The sequence below is a fragment of the Phyllostomus hastatus genome, unplaced genomic scaffold (assembly GCF_019186645.2).
Source record: "Phyllostomus hastatus isolate PE091 unplaced genomic scaffold, TTU_PhHast_1.1 phas_scaffold_129, whole genome shotgun sequence".
Taxonomy (NCBI): domain Eukaryota; kingdom Metazoa; phylum Chordata; class Mammalia; order Chiroptera; family Phyllostomidae; genus Phyllostomus; species Phyllostomus hastatus.
Genome location: NW_025334009.1, coordinates 25,988,159 through 26,006,178, shown reverse-complemented (window position 1 = coordinate 26,006,178; position 18,020 = coordinate 25,988,159). Strand labels below are relative to the sequence as shown.

The 18,020-nt window shown below is 34.2% G+C and overlaps 1 protein-coding gene across 4 annotated transcripts in view; it reads right to left on the bottom strand.

Annotated features, from left to right (window-relative positions):
- TBC1D5 (TBC1 domain family member 5) overlaps positions 1–18,020 on the bottom strand; it is a 479,919-nt gene that overhangs the window by 289,197 nt on the left and 172,702 nt on the right. For all 4 annotated transcript variants that reach the window (XM_045856992.1, XM_045856988.1, XM_045856989.1 and 1 more), the window contains one exon: positions 6,988–7,119. In XM_045856992.1, the coding sequence (XP_045712948.1) occupies positions 6,988–7,084 (97 nt within the window). In that variant the 5' untranslated portion in view covers positions 7,085–7,119. The remainder of the gene's footprint in view (positions 1–6,987; positions 7,120–18,020) is intronic.

The following is an 18,020-nucleotide window of genomic DNA, read 5'->3' as shown; positions in this document are numbered from 1 at the left end:
TATTTATTAGTATCTCATTTTTTTCATACTTGTGTACTTTTTCATTTTTTTACTATCTCATATTAACTATGAATTCCATTGAAAGAAAGCACTTAATCTACTTGTTTAACAGTATAACTCCGGATACTAGATGATCAATACATTTTTTGATTGAATGAATGAACATCAGGTCTATAGCCTACAGGCCTTATTGTGCATAATAAAATATATATGGCTCTATAATCTCTATTCATTTATTGAGTATCACTGAAATTTCTTAACCATCAGGCCAAGATGTCTGACTGAAAATCTTTAGGTTCAATAAAACAGATCGATTCACAAGACTGATTAAAGATTCAGAATGACATCAGAGGCGTAAGCTTGGACAAAATTATAGTCTATTAGCCCTGGCTGGCATAGCTCAGTGGATTGAGCGCAGGCTGCGAACCAAAGTGTCGTAGGTTCAATTCCCAGTCAGGGTACATGCCTAGGTTTCAGGCCATGACCCCCAGCAACCGCACATTGATGTTTCTCTCCCTCTCTCTTTCTCCCTCCCTTCCCTCTCTAAAAATAAATAAATAAAATATTTTTTAAAAATTATAGTCTATTAAAATTGTCACTACACAAAAATGCTAGGAAGCCTACTGCATTAAGTTTCTCCACATTTGGAAGAACAAGAAAGAAGGAGAGAATGTACAATAAGAGAAGAAGTATTATTTAACTATACATATTCCCATAATATCAATTGATTATTTGGCCCAAACAAACATTGCCTTATACATGACTTGAGCAAGTAAAAGTAAATTCTCACTGTTATTGATAAATCAAGGCTAGTTCGGTGGTTTTTCTGACTAAAACTAAATAGATCTGGAAGTCCAGGAAAGACAATTACTATAATTTATAGGAATACAATAATTACCAAATGGCAGAATATCAGATCACTTCCAAAGTCTTAAGTAAATTGTATTTTTAATACTGGAGATGTAATAGAAGAAAATGACCATTTGAAGTAAGTAACTTGAGATATTACAATTTTTATGATTTACTAGTTTCTTAATTTCTTCTATTTAAAACATTCAGATTTTCCTAAAATGTACAAATAAAAACAGCTCGAAACTAACACAATGTTTCTTCCTCTGTATGTCCTGTATTGCTCATATGGTATTCCTTCTCAGAAAGTTCAAGGAACAGTACAAACTCCAGAGTGAAGTACAAGTATTATATGAAGAAATGATTTCTTATTTCAAAACATCCATTCGATACAAGCCCTCCTTATAGCAAAAGCATAGTGATGGCAAACTAATTCAACTTATTTTCAATTCTCATAGAATACAAGTTAAGAATGAAAAATTTTGATCTCTGATTAATCGTGAGTTCAGATTAATGATATATCATTAGGGCAAAATGCATTCTCAAAGCTTCACCCACACTTCACTTAAATGTTTATTACTGATCTTTAACCACTATCTTCTTATGTTAATTCTGAATCAGATTTTGAGTTCAATCCCATCCACTTGCGTGAGTTAGTATTTTGAAAATGGCATAACCACTAATATAATAGGTCATCAGTACTCTTCCAAACACCAGTCTCCTTTGACACTCTTGAACCCATGCAATCCTTGAAGCGCTGACCACTTTGGACCTTCTGGAAGCTCTCATCTCTAACAGCTTCTATAATTCTGGCACCCATCCATCTTTCCCCTATTTTCACTATTCCTCCAATATTTTAAAAATACTGCTCCTTCCATCCAATTTCTAATCATGGAGAATTCCTACAAATCAATCCTCAGCTCTCTCCTTTCTCTTTCTTTAGATTTCTGGAGAATGACTCGAATCTCTAACTGACTGATTGCCTTTCAAACCGAAGTCTCTCATTTCCAACTTTCTTTTGAACAGTTTAATTTAGAGGAACTGGCATGGCATGTTGACTGCTCTTTGATTTTACTTCTACTTATTGTCGTACCACTTAAAATCTGTTTTTAAGGAGACATTTTATCTTTTTAAAAAATCTTTATTACCATTGTTTAAGATATTCCAAGTCACTCATTTATTTAACAATCTTTATCTTCAACAAAGTTACTGTTTCCCTTGATTATTTTATAGCCTTACTTACAGCTTTTGATCTATCTAAATTGCCTCTTTTCCTTGATAGCTAGAAAGAATTTTTGATTAAAAAGTACTTCTTGCAAAACTATGGACACAGTAAAAAATTAGTGGTTGCCAGGGGTTGAGGGACAGGGAGGGGGATGAGAGGAAAAATTGGCAAACCACAGAGAATTTTGTGAAAATACTCTGTAGGATATTTATAATAATGAATACATCCTAATACATATGTCCAAACCATAGAATGTACAATACCAATGGTGAATCCTAATGCAAACTATGGACTTTTGGGTGATTATAATGTGTCAATGTAGGTTCATGAGTTCTAACAAAAGGACCACTCTGGTGGGGGATGGGGATAAGGGGGGAGGCTGTGCATGTGTGGGAGTGGGGGGTATATGGGAAATCTGTACTCTCCTCTTAATCTGACTGTGAATCTAAGTCTGCTCCCAAAAAACAAAGTATTTAAAATAAAAAAGACTTTAAACCTAAACCTATTCCAAATCAAAGTAAACTCAAACTCTACTAGCGAAGTTATTGAGCTGATTTATTGGCTACCACTACACAATGTTCCACTGAATTAATGTACTTACCAAACACCTACACATGAGTGCACTGTTCCCACGTCCTCTTTATGACCCTTATCACCATACTACTCTATACCTCATCTCCCCTGACTGCATCCCTTCCAAATTTTTCTACTCTGCCCTCTTAGAATGCCACTGCATAACAGCAAATTTCCTTATATTTTCAAACCATCAAACTTCCTTCCTTATTAAAGTACCTGTTATACTCTCCTGAAAAAACCCCTGCCTGCTTCACATGCAGCTAAATCCTAGATGCTGAATGCTACTGGACATAATCATTCAAGTTTACAAGCTGGTATCGCCTATAAATTAGGACGTCTATACTAAACTTGGCTCCCAAGGCTGTGTGTTCTTCATCAACTCAATCTAACCTTGTCAATCTCCACAAATCTCCAAATGCTCCATCTTATCATTCACTTTCAGCAAATTACCTCACCCTAATTTATAAAAAGAAGAAATTAAAATATCAGTGATATTTCATTGAACTCTTTGTCACAGAACTAATAAACTTACTGTACCTAAACACCTTCTCTTTCCCTTCCCTCCTATTATTACAATGAAAATAAGGACCCTCTGTCTGTCCACAAATCACTCCATCTTGGCTCTCAACTGTATCTCCTCCAACTTTCCAGAACCCCAGGACTCCTCTTCCACTGATTTTAACTTTTCAAGTACAACCATAACTCTTTCCTCTAGTGCTCACTCCGTCAGTGTAGTATAAAGCACACAATTAGTTTAGTTGAAATACAAAGTAACATATTCAAGACTATGGATTCGTGCGAGATTACAAAAAGCACAATGCCATAGTAACAATGACTCTGTCTAGTGGAAGCGTCTATTTTCTTAAACCTTTAGCAAGACAGCCATAAATGTCATGGTCAAAAGCTTGAATTTCATTGTTAGTCAATAAAAACCAGTGAAGAGCTGTAAGTCAGCAAAGGGACATTTTTTTCCTCCCTAAGATGATTCCAGCCAATTAGACCAAGGGAAGGGTTTAAGGTGAGTAAAATGATTCAGACAGCATCCTTTACTTTGGCCATCTTCAGGTATCTTCAGCAGAACAAGTATGTCTTTTATTCAAATCTAAATCCACTTCTACTACATGGAAAACAGTACTAAAGATCATAACAGGAGATCATACTTTTATTATATAAACTCCAATGAACTATTCTAACTATTGCCAATTCATGCATCAATAAAGTCAAGCACTCTCTTCCAGTTCTAAAACTCTATGATATTATAACAGGAAAAAAAGAAACTGAGACAAAAGCAAGATTACTAGCGGCAAAAATGGAATAGACAGGAGATTCAGAACATCTTAGATTTTTTAAAGTAGGTTACTAAATATTTTATACATGATGACAGAAAGGAAGCTTTGAAACAGATATTATATAAAAAGGCATTACATTAAGCAGTAATTATCTAAATACTATAAAAGCTGTAAGTGAGAAGGCATATAAAACTGAAGCTAAAAACACCGGCAATATGTGACAAAACGCTATTCTCAAAAGAGAATAATATTCTCAATAGAGGAAAATGTTCTCTCACCATGAGCAACATTCCAATTTCTTATAAGCTTGTGAAAACAACTAGTCATGTCAGGAATGTTGTTTTATTAATAGGTTAACTGTCCCTAACTCCTAATGCCATTATTTTCCGTTTAAAATAAAATGATTACTTTTTTCACTTAATTGATCACTAAGTTACATATTAAGAATGAAGAATCATTAATAGTTAAACATTTTTCTTTTTTTATGGTTTCAATTGAATTACAGGTAATTTGCCAATTATTAATTACTACCCTTTGTTCAAAGATCTTGGAATTTAATTTATGTATATAATCAAATTCAATATGTCACAGAGAAAATGTCATACTTGCTATGCTGTTCTCTATTTGAAAAAGCGATTCAAGCAGTCAAAAGTTTAATTAAAATAGAATATATGCCCTAAGATTTTACATGTATATATCTAAACAGTTCTTTTTCTGACCTCACCTACTTTTATCAACCACCCATGAGAACAAACCAATGATATCTAGTTTTCTATCATTCCTATGTATGTGGCTATTTTTGCTAATGCTTTCCAGAATACTCAAAATCACTTAATTTAGTAATGTACTGTTTCTTTATGTGCATGCTTATATTCAGATTTGAGAAATCGAAATGTTGTTTATTTAAGGAATCTATAACTGGAATTACGGAAAAAAAAAAAACCCCCACAGGAATCCTACACAGGGAAGCCACTGATTGAAGTCCAATGTTTGACTACTTAGAAAATGAATCATCCAGTCATCACAAATTCCCTTGTGGGGAAAATGTGCAAAAGCCTTCAAATACAGGAAGAGCCCCATGAAAGACATATATTAAAATAAACAAACATACTAGAAAGGTGATGATTTTTCAAGTCAGTATGACAATCCCATTAAAATGCAACACACGTTTTTCTGCAAAAGGGAAATCTAAAAAGATGAAATAGATGCTTTATATAAAATATTTACATATACAATGTGCAAAACCACTACGGTTAGTAACCTTTATGGCTTTGACGAACTAGATATTTACATATCTTTCTTTCTGCATGTGCGTGTGCGTATGTGTGTTTTGTATATATTTTTAACAGTTGACAGCTGTTTTAGAGCATACAGAGATGCCAAGCTGAATGAGGGTCTTGATTACTTCAAGATTAGCTATCTAAAGTTTCTATTCATTTTAAGTGTTGTTAGTTGGAAGAGTCATTAGTCACTTCCTTGTCTCATAGAACATCAGCATACATTTACATTGTTAATGAACATTTGGGGTAAATGAATTAATGGCACTTTTAAACATCAATTCAGTCCTAATAACTTTGTATGTCATAGAAATGTTAGGCAAGGATATAAACGAAAAACCTTTTCAGTAAAGGTAACTACTCCTTCCTGCAACAATAAAGGACAAAATTAATTTAAAATATTTTTAACCAGTTTTTTTTAAACCCTCAATATCTAATGAACTAGACCAGAGGAAAACATGCAGTTAAAAAAAACCCCTCTATGCTCTAAGATAAGCATTTTAGCCAGAAAATTTTGGTGAAACTATTTTATATATGTACAACACAGACATATTCACTTTTATAATGTCCCCTTATATAAGGATTTGTAAAATAATTGGACTTAATTATTAATGATTCTTACAGATATTGCATTTAAGAAAAAACATTACTAGGGAAGATAGTATTGTTACCACTGAAATTTTTAAAATGCTGAAACTGAAAAAAAATGCTGAAATTGAAATGAGATACTAATTTTTATTTTATTTTTCATATTTCAAAACCTTAAAAAGCAGTCTTTTTGAGACCTTTTAAATAAAAGCAAATATTAAAATAAAATCAGAAAAATAAGTTGTATGGCAAATTATACTATTTTCAATGACACACTCCAAAAAGTCAAGAGCTTGTACACTAAAGAAATGGCCATTTTAAGGAATCAATTATTTAAAAAATTCCCAAAACATGAGTTAATGGCAGACCTTTACATCAATATAGAAACAAAAATTGTATTTTAAGTATCCAAAACACATATAAATTACTTTGACTAATTATGACTTTTAAAATAGATCAGGATTACGAAATCCTGATCTGATAAGTGCATTTCATGAGTGAAAAACAAGGAGATTCATGAGTCAATGAATTGACTTTATCAAACATTTAGTAAATTCATTAAAAATAAGGATAAGGCTTCAAGAATTCTAACAAACTCATTTCCTTCTAAGATGACATTATTATTACTAATACTGAGAGAAAAATACAGAGTTCTGATACAAACACATTTCGTAAATTTTTATGGGATAGGCCCTTAGTACAGTTTACCTTTTAACAATCTATCTTTTAAAAATTTCAAAGCATAGATCTTTTAAAGTACAACATAAATTTCAATTATGTTTTTTTAAAAGGAGAATCAGGCCAGTCTTTTAATCCAGAATAATCTCAATTTGCTGGAGGAAAAAGAAATCCCTGTAAAATCAACACCAGAAAGCTTAAATTCCTTTAAAAGGAGTTTGACAAAAGTCATTTCACATTTCAACATCCTTATGCTGAAGTAATTAAGTATGGTTTTTTTAAAAACAAATGACAGCACATTAAACATCTGACTAATGCTTTTGTTTATAAACAAAAGTTGATGTTTTGTGGTATTCATTCCTCAGAGTGCTCTATCCAGGGAAATGTTCTTTAACGTTGCCCTGCTTAGCTTCATTTACAGAATTACACACTTAAGGCAGGCAGAACTAACGGGAACTGCTAAGGTTCTCAGTAACCAAAGAATGTGTCTGCACGCAAAACTCACCTCCTGTCTTGTTCGAGTAACTGGACAAGGGGTCAATACCCACTTCTTGCTCTTCTGGCTGCAGAGGATGTCTAGTTTCGGATAAGGAGTGATACATTGTGAATACTGGACCGTGTCAGCAAAAGTGATTACCTGGGTGATGAAGAATATAGAAAAAAATGATAAATATTCTTTCTTTCTGCCATGACTGGGAATAAATACAAGGCTAAATGATTAAATGAGCATTACAGACATTAACAAATTTTCTACAGGCTCCAGGGACTGGCACTACACACTGGAAGCATATGCAAAGAATTGAAAAAGTGACATTAAATTTCCGTGTCAACAATTTCTTTCCAAACTGGAACTTCGTTGGTAACCTTTACCTCAATGCTCAATCACATTGTCAGTAAACTGAGCAAAAAGTTGAATCTTAAGTTAAATTATTATTACATTTGCAATATTTTTTTGTTTCACTGCCAAAATAATAAATATTTATACAACAGAAACTTTCAAAATGTAGAAAATATAGCAAACTGAAATCATTCATAATTGTAGTAGCTCAAAGTACTATGGTTAACATTCCAGTTTGTCTTATATATCCTTTCTGCCTTTCTCCTGGGCATTAAAATATATATATTTACATAAAATACATAACATATATTTATACATATATATAAACTGGAAAGTATATACATATATATTCTTTTAATTTGCTCCATCATGCTAAATACAATGATTATATAAATTATTGTGTTTTCCTTGTCATAAAAATCTATTATCACTACTGATGCATCCCTAGTATTCCATTATATAGCTATAACAATTTATGTAACCAGTTCCTTATTAGTAAACAATTAGAATATTTTCAATTATTCAACAATATAAACAGCTTCATTAGTTTAGAAATGTCTGTGCTACATCCGTCATTATTATCTTAGGATAAATTCTTGTAAGTGTAATTGTTGGACCCAAACATATATATTTTTCAATTTTTATTGTTGTTCAATTATAGTTGTCCACATTTTCCCCCCATTACTCTCCCCTGCCCTACCCACCCCCAGCTCCCACATTCAATTCTCTCACCCCTACCCCTGTTGTCTTTGTCCATGGGTCCTCATGATGTGTTTTTGGCAAATTTTGCTCTAGAAATACTTGTACACAATTCATTTCTCATGGACCTTCATACCAATGGGAATGGGTAATTCCTTTGGGGAGGATGCGGGCCAGAGCGACAGTCAAATTTTAATACTGCATTTGCTTGGTGCCTAGTGAGGTTACTGACGACTTCACATGTTTCCTCTGACATTTGTGTATTGTCCTGTGTGGACAGAGTTTATTATTATGATTGGCTTCATGATTTTAAACATGCTTTTAAATATTAACTATATTAAACATTTTTCATAGGACACTTTTTTTTTTCAGACTGTGTTTGTCTTCAAAGTATGTGGCATTTTTGTAACCTAAGTAATTTTTTCATTTTCATGCGCTCAAATACATCAATGCCTCCATTATGGTTTCTGTCTCTGGTAATATGTTTACAAAGGCAAGATTACAGAAATAAGCACCTATTTTTTCTTTTATAGTTTTGAAGATTTTCCTCCTTAATTCTTATTCCTATAAATAATTCCAATTTACATAAAGATTTTTTAATTAAATTATTTTTGAACTTTCTAGCTACGCTGACAGAAGCAGAGGGTTAGGCAACACTAGGGAAAACTGTAAATCCTAAATGCATAAAACTAGATGGTTGTCAGTATTTGTGTGCAAATCAATCAACACATACTAAATGCTTATAATTGTTGAAGAAGAAACAGTGCAGCCAATGTGTCATTAGCACAAAATGAAGTCGCTTGTGCTAAATCCCACATCAGCAAACCAAGATTTAATACCTCACTTAACTGCAGTTCCAGCTTCTCCCAGGAATGTAACCATTAACCAGTCAACCTGGAATTACCTGGTCAGCACCAGTGAGGTAATCCCCAATAAGTAATCTCCTTCAGTTCCCCATGGGTAAATTAATGAAATCTGAAACAATCTACCCTTTTCCCCATTCTGCCTGTAGAATGCTTCTACTTTTGTACAGCTTGGAGCTCCTCTCTACTGATAGATGGGATGCTGCCTGACTCATGGATCATTGAGTAACACTGATCCTCAAATTTACTAAATTGAATTTTTTATACTTAATACTATACACAAGGAATTCTGGGGAACATAATCTAGAAGAGAATAACAAAATGTAGACGATCAGTTATATCACAAAATAGAACCAGAGAAACTCTGCTGAAGCCCTCTCTACTAGGGAGAAGTAAGGATCACCAACTCGGATGCTTAACGGGGTCAGGCAAGAGAAGCCTTACTATTTACAGTTAACATCTACTAAACGATGAATAAACATGCTGACAAAAACTCATCATGCATCCTCTTAGTAATGCTATGACATATCTTCATCATTTTCATCTAACCAAAAACTGAGGTATAGAGAGACTAAGTAATTTGTCTACAGTCACATAACTAGGAGGTGTTGAAGCCTGAATATGAACCCACCCTATTTTACTACGGAGCTCACATTTTTGGGCTCCTACACTACATTTGAGTCCATTAGTAACACATGTAGATAAGCTACGAAACAGCGGGGTATAAAGGACAGGGTCTGTGAATAACCGGAACATCCTTTATTCTGCTTCAACTTTTCCAAGACAAACTAGAAATCAGAATTTCCTGTGAAATCTCTTTCCTTATGAGTGTTGGCAAATCATTTGAATTTTAAGAAAAAAGAATTTATGAAACAAAACACATTTCAAAATTGTATCTGGCCCATGGACAACTATTTAATGTAAGATTCATATCCTCTATATATTTTATTATACTCTTAAAAATACAAGAGCAAACATTTGAAAATGCATATTCCAAGTTAAATACCAGATTTTCTTAAAATTTCTTTAATTTCCTATAGCATGTATTCATATCATTACCTTAATTTATTCTTATAGTGTTCTTTCACTGTTACAAACTTCACATACATAAAATATACAACTAAGGGGACTTCATATATTCCAAGAAAAATAGACAAATGATGAGCAAATTGATAGCAAAATATTTTTTGAAAGGATACAAAAAAACTTTCTAAAGCTAAAATAATCTACAATATAATAATGTTTTTGCACATTCATGTAGGATGCTCAAAGGTACTTATTTTTTTTTAGAATCCTTAGAGAAAGTTAGGTTCAAGAAATCATTTAATTTTAGCTTAAATAATAATTCTTTATAAATCGCTAATTCAGCGCTGGCTGGCGTAGCTCAGTGGATTGAGCGCGCGCTGGGAACCAAAGTGTCCCAGGTTCAATTCCCAGCCAGGGCACATTCCTGGGTTGCATGCCATAACCCTCAGCAACCGCACATTGATGTCTCTCTCTCTCCCCCCTTCCCTTCCCTCCCTAAAAATAAATAAATAAAATCTTAAAAAAAAAGAAGTGGCAGAAACATTTCTAAAAAAAAAAAAGCTAATTCTTCAGTAAATCCAGTAACCACAATACAAAATTTACCAAATACACCAAAGTACAATGCAGATATCTACTATATTCTGATTGATTATGCCTACAGATTACAAGGGAACCAATGAAATGCTTTTATACTTAAATAAAGACAACTTGCTGAGTAGTAATAGAGATAACATGAAGAAACCTGATGAAAAAATGTGGACAATATTCTTTTAATTATGAATTTAAAATAATAATCTAGTTCAAAAGTAACTTACTAAGTAGATGCTGCTTTGCTTTTTTGTTGTTTTAAGTACAAAGAGCTATTTTAGCTTCCTAAAATAAAAAAGTGTGTTAATTACTGCTATTGTGATTCTTATAAAATCACAATATAATGTTGTTTTTAAACGTGAAGTAATTATCCAATTTGTGTTTTATAGCTATATCAACAAGTGAAAATATTTGACTATGACAAAGCAGATTAAAGATTTTTAAACAAATGAATATAATATTTATTTTAATCACTATTACTAATAAAAATTTTACCTATATTAGACTAAATGAAAATATTTGAAAAAAATTCAAATAAAAATTTAAAGAATTTGTCTCAAATTTCAATATAATCACTATAAAAGTCAAAATGGCATAAACATTTTGAATTCACAGTAGACAATTATATTTTATATTTACATTACAAACTGAGACTTCTATATCTGATATGCTTTAAACTTCTCTATATAGAATGTAGATTTATAAAGAGAAAAATATATAATATAATGACCAAAATGTAAATACTCAAATCCATACTTTATGGATTTCAGTTTTCTTAGATAACACTAAACTGTCACTAGAATTTCCCTGAGTAACAAAAAATGATACTCAAAATATTTTTAAAAATAAAGGCAAACTTATTTTTTCTAATTCACAAAGCACAGCAATATACCTTTCAATACTTGAGGAGTGAAATATCCTTGTCTTTGCTACACTTACTACGGATAACAATTCCTGCTTCACATGAACTCAAAATACAAAACCCCTCAAAACTGGTTGTGCAGCACAGCCTCACTGCTATCCTGGTTACCAGAACTGGCATATTATGCTGGAACTGCTATCTAAAATCCAAAGCTACTCCAGAGGACAGTTGTACTGGTTGCACAAATTTGGTTTTTGTAGTATTAAATCTTTTTTTTTTAAAGATTTTATTTATTTTTATTTTTAGGGAGGGAAGGGGGGAGAGAGAGAGAGAGAGAGAGAGAGAGAGAGAGAGAGAGAGAGAGAGAGTGTCTCATCAATGTGCGGTTGCTGGGGGTTATGGCCTGCAACCCAGGAATGTACCCTGGCTGGGAATTGAACCTGGGACACTTTGGTTCCCAGCCGGTGCTCAATCCACTGAGCTATGCCAGCCAGGGCTTTAATCTTAAGATAAAAGTGATCTGTCTGAAAAAGAAATCTTGTGAAACAGTTAATATTTAATGAAAGGTAAGTTTTTAGCACTAAAGCTTAGAAAACAGTTTTAATATACATTAAATAAAATTGCAAAACTACTGTTTTTTATGTAAACTGAAGCAATACAAGTTTCTAAGTGAAATTTTAATTAGCATTGTACAGACAAAACATGTTAGTTGAATAGAATTTTATCTTTTAAAATGGCATCATATAATCAAAGCCTCTAGGAAAAAAAAATGTATTCCTTCTGAACCTGAAGTTCTATGTATTTCAGCTTGTATTCATTCTTTCATTGTTTCTAATAAAGAGGCATAAAATTAGCATTCTGAATTGTGTCTTCTAAAGACATCCATATTCACAGCTCATATAAGCATACTTCATTCATTTAAATTCTTGACTGATGGTAAACTTAAAGTCTAACACAAATGACAGAGTAATATTACTTTACATAAAGATATCTCTTATAAGAAAACCATATCAAGGAGTTTAAATAAACCTTTCCAAAGCACTATTATAAAATGGGGAGATGATATAGCATGAATAAGTATCTGTTACAGGAACATGCATTTACTATGATGGTATATAACCTAAAATATGACATCTTAGCTATAAAACCTAGAAACTTTGATAGAAGCTATATTTTCATAATTAAGAGATGGAGTAACTGAATTATAGAATTGACAAAACTTTATTTAGAAATGCTAGTAGCTAGTAGTAAATTTGATTGTGGAAATAATGGTGCTTTAAAGTCTTAATTATAAGGGAAAGAAGGAGGGAACACAGGAGGAAGAAAAGGAAAGAAAAGGGAAGAGACAGAAAGGAAAAGAAGGAAGAGAGGGAGGGAAGAGGGAAAACACAAAGAAAGAGAAAGAATCAAGTCCCATTTTTAAATTCTGCCAATCTTTAATGCAAGAGGGTTACACTAGACTTTAAATAAGTTAATTAAGTATTAAAATCAATCATCTGAAAGTCTTAATATTTAATATTGGTTAGATTGTATATCAAAGTAGTTTTATTATTTATTTACTCCAAACCTTTCCAGAATACTTCATCTGACAACAGGGGTTCTGTTTCTCACAAGACAAATGCATTTACAATGCCAAATAAATTATATATAAAAGCATTTGTCTTAATACATGTCATTCAATATTAAATATCACCCATTGGTAAAATCCTGAAACCCTAATTCATTTTTACCAACCACACAATTGTGCTACTGAAGTGTTGCCTGTTAAAGAGGTACAGAACTACAATAATGGTCTACATACTAAGCATAATAATTTTAAGAAAATTAAAACAAAATTAATCCTTACAATTTCCAGGCTAACAGAACAAGATGTTTAAGGTAAACAATCTACTATGAAAATACTAGACATATAAACAACATACCTAATCACAAATATGTAGATTATAACATATGAAAGTTTTATAGGTGAGCTTAAATATTTTATATGACAAAATAAAAATATATTTGGGCTTTCAATATTCAAATGCTATAAAGTCATAGAAAGTGGCACTTGGGACCATATGAACCAAGAGAAAAGTAGAGCATTATGAAGCATTAAAGTTGTCAAGAAAAAGTTCTCCACAGTGTGGCCTCAGATGGCTTCAGATTTCTCATGAACAGATGCTCAAGATCATAATTTGGAAAAACTCAGCCTAGTGACCAAACCTTTTGTTAACATGCAGCCACAGAAATACTGTTTCCAAATACACTGTTCCTATTTTACACAGACACCTCCTCTAGCTATTAAACTATTCAGCCAGGTTTTCATAACATCAAGGTAACTATAACAAGCTATTAGGAGATCAGAAGCATGAGTAATATTTGAAAAGAGAAAACAATAATAACTTGGCCACATATTCAACTGTTGATTTTGTTAAGGATAAGAAAAAGAAACAAATGCCTGCTCTTTATATAAGAATCAAATTAGACATTTTGTCAAAAAACTTCCCTTTGGTGCAAACCCTTTTTCAGGAGTATATGACCAAAATGTGGAGAGATCCTTCTAAAAGCCGATGTGGATGCGACATTTATTCCTGGTCTATCAGTAAGTGGTTGGGCTAGAAAACCCAAAGATACTTTATTAAAACAGCACTTTTAATTTAATAATAATAATAACAGCAAAAACAGCATTTATTAGGAAATAGGCACTGTTTAGGCACTTTACGCATAAACACACGCCTCACAACACCTCTGTGTGCCAGATTCTATTATCTCCTTTTATAATTAAATCAGAGAAGTAACTTATTCAAGGTCACACAATTAATAGTAGCAAAACCACCTCAAATGATGTAACAATGACTTAATAAATGCCCTAAGAAAAATTAATCCAGGATTTTGAGGATAAAGTTTTTATTGTTATAATGCCATGCAAAGTATTATAGTTCTTCTACCATGCAATCTTTCCCAAAATCTAGGATTATAAATTTAATAAGCCCTTTAAGTTGCAAGGTATATGTGCCTTCCCAAATCACCCTGAGAGTAAATGCGTATCTAGTGAGAAAATAACAAGCTAGCTGTGGATGTAAGCATAGTTTATAAATGCCTCAACTAAATTATCACTTATGAATAAGCTGCACTGCCCTTTGGAATCACTATCAAAGAGTCAAAATTGGAAATGATTTAATTCCCAAATGGTATAGATTCACATTACACCAATGTCTACAGTACCAATGTCTACTTCACGTTCCTCAAGTGACATCACTGAGGAAAGACCAACAGCTAAGAAGCATGCTCTGATGCTGTCCAGTCAAAGCAGCTCTTTGCAGCCCTGACCAGCTGAGTGTCATCCCACAAAGGAAAGGGTTGCCGGCTTGATTCCCAGTCAGGGCACATGCCTGGGTTGCAGGCCCAGTAGGTGCATAGATGGATGTTTCTTGCCCTCTCCTGCTCTCTCCCAAAATAAATAAATAAATAAACACATAAATATTTTTTAAAAATTAGTACATAAAACTACTTACACTTCTTTCCCTCCACAATTTCATTCATACCTCTTTTCCTCATGATGAGGCTCTTCCTATCCACATTTCTAAATGCTATACATCATTTGAGCACCCTGCTTTTCTTCTGTGGACCAGTGCCAGAAGTACTTTCACCCTGGTCTCCTACAGCATCATTTCCCTCACTGGGAAGTACCACCAGAGCCTGCATGACAGTATCAATCAATAAATGCCAGTAGTTAGAGTATGAAGAGTTGTTTGCTCTACGTTTCTGTCAACAGCATTAGTATAGAGTCTTCTTCTAGACAAAAAGGTATGTAATGGGAGACTTCATTAGGGAGTTACTATTTTTTATTCAAGTATTTGCTTCATCTATGGAGTATGACCACTCCTGACACCCTGATCCTAGCATTCATCTCTCACCTAAATTCTTGCAGTACCCTCCTAACTGGTCTCCCAGCTTCCACTCTTCCTTGCTATTGCAAACGCTCTTGATTACCTTTCCAACAAAACCCAAAATTTTGTTCAGGCCACATGCTCCCAGAGAGATCCCCAGGGGATGAGTCATAACTGGTCTAACCAATCAAAATGGTCCCAGTTTCCTGTGCCAGATTGGCTGGGATAAACCATTATATGTGAATGGAAGTCACCCAGGAACTTCTATAGGTTTTTCTCTCAACAAAGATGTATATTCATAATTGCAGTGGATTCCTCAATTCTAGATTCACCTTACCTCTAGCCTTCTGGCTATATGTAATAATAGAATCTTTACTGTATAACCCAATTGAGATTTTCTGTTATTACAAGTTGAAATTTCCCTAACATCCTACAATCTATTACCACATAATATCCAATGAAATTTTTTCATTGTAAGTAGTGTCTTAAGATACTTAGCATAAAATGCAAACCCTGTGAAGAGGCCCTATATCCAGGCCCATTTTTAATGCTCTGTTCACCTTGTCACCCCACCCCACTCAGTATGATCCATCCAGATAGGACTTCTTTGTATTCCTTAAACAAAAATACAGCTCACTGCCACTTTAGGTTTATAAATACATCCATTTCTTTTTCTGAGAATATTCTGCCAATTAATATCATTCAGATATATACCAAGATGTGTCCAGAAAAAGTCCAGCCATTGTTAATGTAACAAGAACAGTTTGTACAGCACCTATGTAACCTGGCAGGCAAGGAGAGTGGACTGAAATGTGCATGGGTGAACAATGATGACTTCACTGTACTAGTCAGTGGTGGCAGTAGATGCCATTGAGTGAGCATGGGCACTGTGTGGCCATTGCATTCAAAATGACTGAGGGAGTACAGCGATGAACCTATACCAAATTTTGCATTAAGCTTGAACATTCCTCTGCAGAAACTGTTCAGATGATTCAGAAGGCCGAACTATGGGCAACTGGTGATTGGTGGCTTCCTCACAACAATGCACCCGCTCATGTATCAAGTTCTCCTGCAGAGTACTTTGGTGAAAGATCAAATCACTCAGGTGACTCAGCCCCACTACAGCCCAGATTTGGTGCCTGCAAAGTTCTGGCTTTTCCCAAAATGACAATCATCTTTGAAAGGGAAGAGACTTCAGGCCATCATCTATGGGATTCAGGAAGATACATGGGGCAGCTGATGGTGATTGGGAGAACTGTGTGAGGTCTCAAGGTGCCTACTTTGAAGGGGACTAAGATATCACTGTCATATGTACAAGGTTTCTTGTATCTTCTTCAATAAATGTCGCTATTTTTCAGAGTACGTGGCTGGATACTTTCTGGACAGACCATGTAGGCTCAAAATCAGGTCAGCAGAGAAAGCTTTTCCTGGAGCATATCTAACCCAGAGGCAAATCTTAATTCTACCTTTAAAATAAAATCCTGAATCAAACCATTCTGTACCACAATCACCCTCATTTGAGTCACTGCTATCCCTGGCATGGACTATTTAATTACCTCCACAGGTGTCCCTGTTTCCACCCTGGCCACCTACTGGCCATTTACTCATAGCAGCCGGAGTGATGGATCCATTTAAAATTTAACTCAGCTCATGTTGTCACGGCAGCTCAAAACTTTCCCATAGCTTCTTTTCATTGAGAACAAAATACAAAAATCTTCACAAAACTCTACAGGATCCTGCCCCTGGCTACTGCTTTGACCTTCTCTCCTACAACTCTCCCCCTAGCCACTCAAGCCCTCCAGCCCTAATGGTCTCTTTATAGTTTCTCAAATGTGCCCAGCAAGTTCCTGCCACAGGGGGCCTTTGTAACTTTCTTGGTTCCAAAACACTTCCCTCAGGTAGCCACAAGATTCTCTTCTCCACTGTCTTTAAGTGCAGGCTCAAATGTCGCCTTATTTGTGAGGTCACCCATGATCACAGGACCACACTCATCAAACACCCTCCCCCACTCCTCATCCCATTACCCAGATTTACTTTTCTTATAACATTTATCACTACCTAACATGTTACCACATATTACATCAACCCCCTATTATCAGTTGTATGAATACAAAAGCTTTATTTTATTCACCACTATTATCTCCCATATCTGGAAGATACCCTTATTGTTTTATATGGCCTTCCTGACAACAACTTGAAATAGTCCAATAAAATACAATGAGAGAAAAGCTAATTTAATTCAAATTAGATGATTAATTTAAACCAGTTTTTCAAGAATTCCTAGGTACATGTGAGGGAAGTATATTAGCACAAAATAAATGTTAAAGAGATTAGAATTAAAGATATTTGAGAAGACAGAACCCATAAAATAGACTAGACGTTAGGTAATTAAGATTTTCTAATAATAATTACTTTAAAGAAGCAAGGGCAGGTTCCTCTAGGCAAGAGTCCACACTCTCTTGGGAGAGCCCGAGGCAGCTGAACAAACACGTGGTCTGTGCTGCTGCTCAGTGCATGCTCAGAAACACAGGATGGCAGAAGACAGCACGAGCTCCCTGTGGACCAACAGGCTGTCAGCCACGCCCATCCAACCACATCCACACGTATTTCTTACTTCTGCCATCTTCACTTACCACATCTTAAAAAAGATAGGAAACTATTACATTTAACCTTGCGCTTTGGCTAGACACCCTCCTTTTTCCCACTGAAAGCAGGGAAGAGCAACGGCAGCAAGAAATCTGTGCACCTAGCCTGTGATCTGTGCTCTGAGTCAAGCCCACACACTCATAG